Here is an 8,400-nt window from a genome sequence, read left to right on the forward strand (position 1 = left end):
AAACATTCATGTCCTGCAAAATTTGGGCTGATTTCTCCACAGTATTCAAATTTTTTGAATTCCTGTTTTCATGGGTTTCATGAGCTGGAAGCCCAAATTATGTAAAAATAAATACTTGAAGTCATTTAAATTGTGGGTCCTGAATCTATCATCTATTAAATATGAACTTTTTGAATGGAATTATGGAAGTTAAACAACTTTTCCATGATATTCTAATTTTTTGGAAAGGGTCTGTATTTATATACATGTATTTTGACACAAAAATATGTAGACGTGAAATAAATATAAAGTGAACCCAGATCAAAAGGTGCTGCCAGTGGCTTAACCGAGTCATCATGGTAGACACATGTTGCTCAGTCTCTGACAACATTTCTAATAAGAGTCAGTCAGAAACACAAAACTGAAATCCAGTCTCCAAAAGGACCTTCACTTTAAGATTGGAAAAGAAAATTCTGAGCTCAGATACAAGGAAGAGTTGAAACACACCAAAGTGAAACTTGCCATGACTTTAACTGAATTGTCAGACTCGGTCATTAATACTGCAGCAACACATGTGGCAGCAGGAAGGAGGTGAACTCTGTCTGAGGCCGCTCAGAAAGCAAAGCTTTACACTTCAGGGATGTGGTTGGTCAAGTCCAGCATGGGTTAGCTGGCATCGACTCATCCCAAATGCTCCTCAGTGGAATAAAACAACACTGGTGCAAAGAAGACATCTTGTGGTGGAGCAGATAAAGACAGGAGGAAGCAAATCAGAACGTTAAGGCTGTTGAAATGGCTTAAAAAGCCAGACGAAGATGAAGCTACAGTAAATTGGATAAATATCTGGGACATGGAGGAATCTTAAGAGTTTTCCCAAAAAGAGCTACATATGTCTTCTTATCCACACCAAACCCAAGTGCTCAGATTGATGACCTCAGTCTTGGAACAAAGGAGAACCATAACAAATGCTCTCCCACATACACTGAAAGGACGCACTTTGCAACTTTGTTTTGGTGGGCCATCCACCAGAGCAGCAAACATTAAAAATTCTATATATTAAAGGTTGGAAAATGAACATGGATGTGGAAAAAAAAGCTTGCATTCCCACCGACTGCTGCAATCGCGACACTCCAGCTGAATGTGGTGATGTGATCAACGGGAGCTGAGCTGGCGGTAGTTTTAGAATTAACAGTTCCATGCAAAGATGGTGTAGTGGAGGCATTTGACAGAAAAAACACCAATCTTAAAACACGGGCAGCACAGAACGACAGGCGAATAAGGGTGTCCCCTGCAGGAGTAAGAAGCAAGGGATCTATTGCAACATCTATGATCCACCAAATAAAAAACGATGGTGGTGCGAGGTCCCTTTCAACAACAAACTAAGTCCTTGTTTTGCAGCAGTTGGCTGTGGATTAAAAGAAGGGCAACACGTGGGCTGTAAGATTAAACAGAAGGGGATAAGGCTAAGGAACATACTTGGGAATACCTAACACTGCTGAACTCTCTGGAGATGTTGTGGCTCATTAATGAAACATCAATGAAGGAGAGAACCTACTTGATGAGCCCAATGAAGCACCTACCCTCTTGTACATCAGTCCCATTACACTGCTGTTTCCAAGAGTACTGACTGATTACAGGGATTGAAACACCAATTCCTACTGGCTCTACAGTGAAAGTTGAAGCTTAGATCTGCACACTCTGAGGGGATTGGACAAAAAACACAAATCCTATAGCAGCAAAAGACACACTGGATGAAAGAAAATACACCTACTTTTTTAACTTTCAAACTGTATAAGAAGTGTAAAGTTTGTGTAAATAAGGAGAGTTTGCTGAAACTTTGGAAAGGTTGAACAGGTCAAAAGTGAATGTGTGACATCATCACACGAAGCCGAACGAGCTACGGCAAAACCAGCAACAACCATAAACAAACTGTGATTGTGTAAAATGTTTTTTTTTTTTTTTTAAAAAGCCAGTTCAGTGGCGTAAAGACCAACTTTCTGTGATTCGTTTAAAATTTTAAAGATGTCACTACTGTGAGAAATGTCTGAGCTGTATGATGTACGGCAACCAAAAGTCAGTGACTGAACCCCGTATGTTGATGTACTTTTCTTTATGTTGTCTTGTAAAGCTACGAGAGGAATAACAAATCATGACAGACACGTAAGAATAACAACTAAACAGTAATAAGGGTGCTTCAAGGCTTAAGCATCGGTACTTTCATTTCAATAAAGTGAGTCAGTTAGGACCTGTCCTTCAAACAGATAAGTCTTTCCATCAATTTTGTGTTTGTTCTGGGGCTTTAAAAAAGTCTGATGGAAACTAGGAGGCTGTAAGAAAATATTTTTTTCTCACATGGGAGGAATTGAGAATTCCCTCAAAGTCAGCAGTAGTACGTTGCCCTGCCGGTCCTTCAGTGGTTCGTAGTAGACCTGACCCAGGTCCATCGTTCCTAGAGAAGACTGACAGCATATAAAAAAAGAACACGTACAACAAAACAAAAAAATGAGTAAACCAACAAGGAATTATGGAGTGAATGAGGTTCTATATGTGCTGGTGGGCTTATTGAGGAAACAGACATAAAGAGTTAATCAAAACAGCAATTATCTCATTTTTATGTTTCTTATGTGGACAATAAGCTGCTTATTGTCCTACCTGCAGCTGGGAAACAGCTCTCAAGATGTTGTGTCTGTTTTGGAGGAGGGAGGAGGGAGAGGAGTGAGCTGAGGAGAGGGCCTGCTGAAGCCAGGGCACCTGCTGCCATGCACACGACAACTGTAGGAAAGACAGGTACACAACCTGAGGCTGCAAGTAGCAGGACAGTAGAAGTACAGGACCAACTCTGACAACGTCGGGACGTTGTATAAAATGTAAATAAAAACAGAATGCAATGGTTTGCAAATCTCATATACCCATGGTGTATTAGCAGTGAAACACAGTAAACATATCAAATGGTTTAACTAAGAAATTTTACCCTTTTTTTTTTTTAAAGAGCAGGTAATTTTAAAATGTAAGTACTTTGTACTCAAAGAACAAAGACAAAAGTCAATATTGGATTGTTGTGCTATTCAGGCTGTCAGGCAGCACTGCAACAGAACCAGGTCTGTTGCTGTTCTGGACATCACTGCATGAACTTAAGAACACTTCCACAAATCAATGTCTGTAAACACAGTTTGCTGTGGCATCCACAAAAGCAAGTTAAAGCTCTATCGTGCAAATAAGAAGCCACATGTGAACACCATCCAGAAACGATGCAGTCTTTTCTTAACCAAAGCACTTTAGGAATGGAAAAAGGTAAATGGAAAAACTGTTCTGTGGTAAAAAAATAAAAATAAAGCTTTTTGGAAACCATAAACACACCCTTCATTCTAAAGTGGAGAGGGACCATTTGGCCTGTTATCAGCACACACTTTAAAAGCCTGTCTCGCTGATGGTATGGGGGTACATTAGTGCCTATTGTATGGCAAGCTAATACAGCTGGAAAGAAGCCATCGTTACAAGAAAATTTATAGAAGTTTAAGAACAAAATACGCTCCCATCCAAATGTTTTTCAGGGAAGGTCTCGCATATTTCAGCAAGATGAGCCTAAACCACCTACATTCATTCTTATGTTCAGAGTCTATGATCAGTTTACCTTGGCAAACCACAGGAAGTCCTGGGTGATGGAGTTGGAACAGCACTGGATCTCCACTAGTGGGATCTGATCTTCAGCTGTCACCAGGATGTTCTCCTTGTGGTAAAATATGGTGGCCAAATACACACCCCTGATGAGATCAGCATAAAACAAAGTGTCTTATTAGATTAGAATATTAAATAAATAAATAAAAAATCACCCTGTCTAAATCCTAATGCAATTTAATACCTTTCATTTTTAGTAAATTTGATTTTCCAAAAGTTTGTCACTTACCACTTTGCAGCAACTCTGTTTTCAAATATCAGCTTGTTCAAAACTCTCATTTTAAAGCTACAGCAGCTCTAAAGCGACTCGTGCTCTTTTTAATAACATGAGTTTGGACTCGCACCATGCAGTCTGCACTGCTGCAAGTTGCATCACATTTAACAGATTTCTCTTGATCCCCTCAAGGCATGATGGGAATAGTACGACAGATGAGCGCTACCTTTGTAGAAGGCGAACAAACTTGGTGGCGGACTGGAAGAGCTGTTTGATGCCCCGAGACACCGACAGACGCTTGCCAGGACTCTGTGTCTTGAGGGTCTCTGTGGAATTGAAGAAAAGAGGATCATACGAGATGAAAATACTTTTATCTGCCAAAACATATTGACTGTGCAGGCAACACACATTTGAGTGAGTGAAAGTATGCAGCAGTGCAAAATCAGAGTAAGCTTATGAAAAGCCAACATATTAAATTATTATCAAATCACAACAGATTTGTTGTTCGTATTTGCATGTATCGCCTGCAAAAATTTGATGGATTTATCTGGGAAAATGTAAGCAACTGAGTATTTACAAGAACAGAATGTCAATTGCCTCTTTGTGTTTCATTGTTAATGCATTGTAAGTCTATAACGCCAACAAAATAATTACTGACAAATCTGTACATAATAAAGGTATATGTGTTTTTGTAATAACATCATGTAGAGGCTGATGGATCAGATTTATTCAACAGGTGAGTCCAGTGACGATTTTTAGAAATCAGGGAAGTCAATGGCCGATTCATGGGGCACGTTTCTTCTGAATTTGTTTTTGGACTCTAAATAAAATAAATTATTGCTCATACATGTTATAATATAGTAGGTTTTAAAAATATAAGTGGCCAAGCTTTCCTGAAAGGAAGGAACATTATCTGCCACCTTTCATGCTGATAAACTAAAATCATCTTAGGCTGAGGATGAATGAGACAAGTTTAGTAAAAACCTCGTAAATGATGTTATGATCTCATATTGTGAGATTTAATGTGTTGTGAATGACTTTCATATAATAACATCAAATTTTAGCTCAGTATCTGTACATCTGATTAAGTTGCAGCCATTTTTGTGCTGGCAAAGGCCAACAAGCTGTGTTGGCCATCTTGAATTGGAATGACTCGAAAAGTTAATCAGTTGTAGATTAAAATCCGTTAATTACATTCTGAACATTTCATTATATTCTGTCCAGTGATTCAGGAGGTCTTTTGTTAACAGACATGGCTGACTCCAAATGATTATGGCAAAGCTTTAAACAACTAATCTTATGCAATCAGTTAGCACTCTGTGCATGGGCTGGGAAGGACTGCCAGCTACTACCACGCCAAATTTTATATCAATATCAGTGAAACTGGTCAAGCTAGAGTCACTCTTGTGTTTGTGAAGGTTTCTTGGCTTTGGCATCCATTTAAAATGGAGCTGACTCCAAAATGTAATCAGCTGTAGATGAACATCCGATGATTAGTTTCTGGGAGTTTTATTAAAACTCAGTCAGACATTTTGCTGTTATCACCTTGGTTGACAGGTGACAATAAATACAGGTCGTGTATTAAATTATATTTATTTATGCATGAATTTCCAGTATGCTGCAATGAATCTCTTCAGGGTATAATAACCCCACCTCTCACTAAATGGCTGCTGAAAAAAGGCACCATCTCCCCACAACTCTGAACAGGTTGACAAAGTGCAGAAATGGAGATACAATGCACTCCCTCAGTGATGGTGGTACACACAGTACAGCTAGAGCCGCAACAACACAGAAAACACTCACTGTTACCTATGGAATATCCTCTGTACTGTGACTCTTTGGCATCTTCCAGCAGTTTCCTCACCAGACCCTGGTGGTTCCTGGGCTGTGACTTTACACCAGTGCACTCTCTCCAGCCTTCACAAGAAGAAAGGGAAATACAATCATTTTCATGCAGTGTGGGGGAATCATTTAGACGCTATGTATTAATTAGCTGGCAGGTTCTGAATGCTGCTTTCAGAGTGATAAAGAAGCTTGAATGACAGATCACCTGCATGCTGGCAGAATTTTTATTTTCTTTCATACTAAACCCCTGCAACAATCACATTGTAAGCTAGATTGTTAACTATTGTCTTTTGACAAAATGCTGTAATATTTTCGCTTTTATAACCCATATAAAAATCTTAGTGCAGCGTTACCCATTTGTCAAACAGCATAAAGTAAAAAGAAATGGCAGGTAACGTAGCCAAGGGGGTAGTGTTACATGTAAGACAGATTATGAGCCACATTCTAACTCGTAGTGCAGGTACAAGTCCCATTGATTCACAATGACACCCTTAATTCTCCACGTTTTAATAATTCATGAATCTGCCGTGAGTGGATCCCACTTCTTATCCTTAAACTCCATATCAGCTAAACAAAAGTTTTATGATGATGAGGCACAGACAAAAACAGTGGCGGCCTTTAAAACTCTGCTTTCTGACAAAGTTCAGGATACTCACTCGAGGGGGCGACGCTGACCGGAGTCGAGCACTGAGGCGGGCCCCATCCTTTCACGTTGTAGGCGCTCACTCTTACAAAGTAACGCTCGCCCTGCGTTTGGAGAAACGCCAGACCGCCACATTACCAGCACGCATTAACCTCGTGAATCAGCCGTCTCAGGACAAAGGAATGGAGCTCTTATTATTAATTCATCTCATTGAGCACTCCGAGGTTGTTGAAAAGCGTTCTCATGTGGAAAGCGGTTCAAAGCGGTTTACAAATGAGGCAATAAATAGAGTCCATGCATGAGCTGAGAGCTGCTGCTTTTACACCCTAGGACTATGACGTGCATTCCTGTCAATATGATGTGGAGGTGTGCATCAACTCTGTGACTTACTGCAGTCAGATCCTTGATGATGTGGGAGGGGTTCTTGGTCTGTGTAACGTGTGCTGAACCAAGGATGTGCTTAAAGTTGGCTGAGGCGCTCCATTCCACTGCAAACAGAAACAGCCTTACACACACACGTTTCTTTCTGGCTCCGCTCAAAGCGCCGCGATGAGAGAACAAAGAATTGTACAGTTCAAAGAAGAGGCTGTACCCGGGCCTCGTCTACTCTTGGCAGTTATGCATCTGCAAAAGTAAAGCTTACTCTGGAAGCACAAATAAAGTTTTTTTTTTTATCAGGGCATGTCTGACATTTTCCGGGACTCTTATTTTACTGAACAAAAGAAATACTCCACTCTTTTGACAGCTGACCATAGGATGAATAAAAGCCCCACCTGATCAAACTAAACAAAATAAAAGCCAAGTAGATGTGTGTGTATGACAGTGTTATTACTCTATGACCTTTGGTATATTTGCTTCCCTTGAAAGGGGCTGCCTTTACAGCAGGGGTGGTTTTTAAATCTGCTGGATTGGAGAAAATTAGTTTTTTTTTTTCTGACCAGATCAACGTGAAGCCAAGATCAAAGTAGAAAGCTCCTCCCTAAAAAGAACTCTGATCTCTAAAGGTTCATTGCTATGCTGACATTTTTGCATTTCACACTTATTTACATAGCATTTTAAAGCTATTTGCAAGTGCAAACAGCTAACCAGTTGTAGCATGGCCAATGCAGCTTGAGGCGCTCCCAAAAGGAGTATCCAAACGTTTCAGCCAGAACAATCATGTAATTTAAAACTGATGACAGCAGAAAAGATTATAAAATAGCTTTTTACTTGAACTACCGTAAATATTTTGTATTTTAAAAGCTGCAGTCTACTTTGGTCTTGGTCCCACTCAAACTGCAATCTACAAATCCAGAACAGGTAAGATGTTAACTGTTCATAACCTTTCCACAGAAGCCTGCTTCAAAAGAAAATACTCACTTTTATCATTTAGAGCTTTTTATTTTTAATTGTTTCAATTCAAGTCAGTTTATTTATATAGCACCAAGTCACAACATAAGTCATCTCAGGGCACTGAACAGAAACATTCATATATATATAAAATAAGAATTTAACATTATTTATCTGAGGAGCAGACTGCTTTGAATTTAACTCCATCACAGACTCTCATCTTGAGCAAGCATGAAGGCGACAGTGGAAAGGAAAAACTCCCTTATGAGGAATAAACCTTTAGCAGAACCAGGCTCAGGCTTTAGTTTAGTTAACATTTTTCTTAGTTCATATCTTAAATCTTATTACTGTTTTTTTTTTTTTTACATTTTATACTGTAGTGGACTAGGCCTGATGTCGAAACCTTGACCTTGGGCACCTTGTGGGACAGAAACTGTCATTTCATTGATTTGAATCCAGAAATACAGGTTCACCCATCCTGAGACTTTCTTTCTTGAAAATTCAAGTGAAAGAACACTCTCTTTTCTATTTATCATTACTGTTTTACAAATGTTTGATAATCAAAGTGTTTTAGTTCAAACATTTTAGATGTTACAGTGAACTAATCAATTTTTATTAACTGTGAAAACAGTAACAATGATTATTTTTTAATTCTCATGCAAAGTTAGAATTCATGTTAAGGCCTGTTACAGAGTAATTATGCATTTTCTGATTT

At 39.2% G+C, this 8,400-nt stretch overlaps 1 protein-coding gene across 1 annotated transcript in view; it reads right to left on the reverse strand.

Moving 5' to 3' along the window:
• Positions 1–8,400, reverse strand: part of LOC119422128 (ankyrin repeat and fibronectin type-III domain-containing protein 1-like) — a 40,738-nt gene that overhangs the window by 15,316 nt on the left and 17,022 nt on the right. Inside the window, 8 exon segments of the mRNA XM_037689479.1 lie at positions 552–575; positions 2,300–2,438; positions 2,632–2,751; positions 3,611–3,740; positions 4,095–4,194; positions 5,678–5,785; positions 6,370–6,460; positions 6,747–6,844. Coding sequence (XP_037545407.1) covers positions 552–575; positions 2,300–2,438; positions 2,632–2,751; positions 3,611–3,740; positions 4,095–4,194; positions 5,678–5,785; positions 6,370–6,460; positions 6,747–6,844 — 810 coding nt within the window.

This window comes from Nematolebias whitei, chromosome 15 (genome assembly GCF_014905685.2).
Source record: "Nematolebias whitei isolate Nwh7 chromosome 15, NemWhi1, whole genome shotgun sequence".
In the NCBI taxonomy this organism is placed as follows: Eukaryota; Metazoa; Chordata; class Actinopteri; order Cyprinodontiformes; family Rivulidae; genus Nematolebias; species Nematolebias whitei.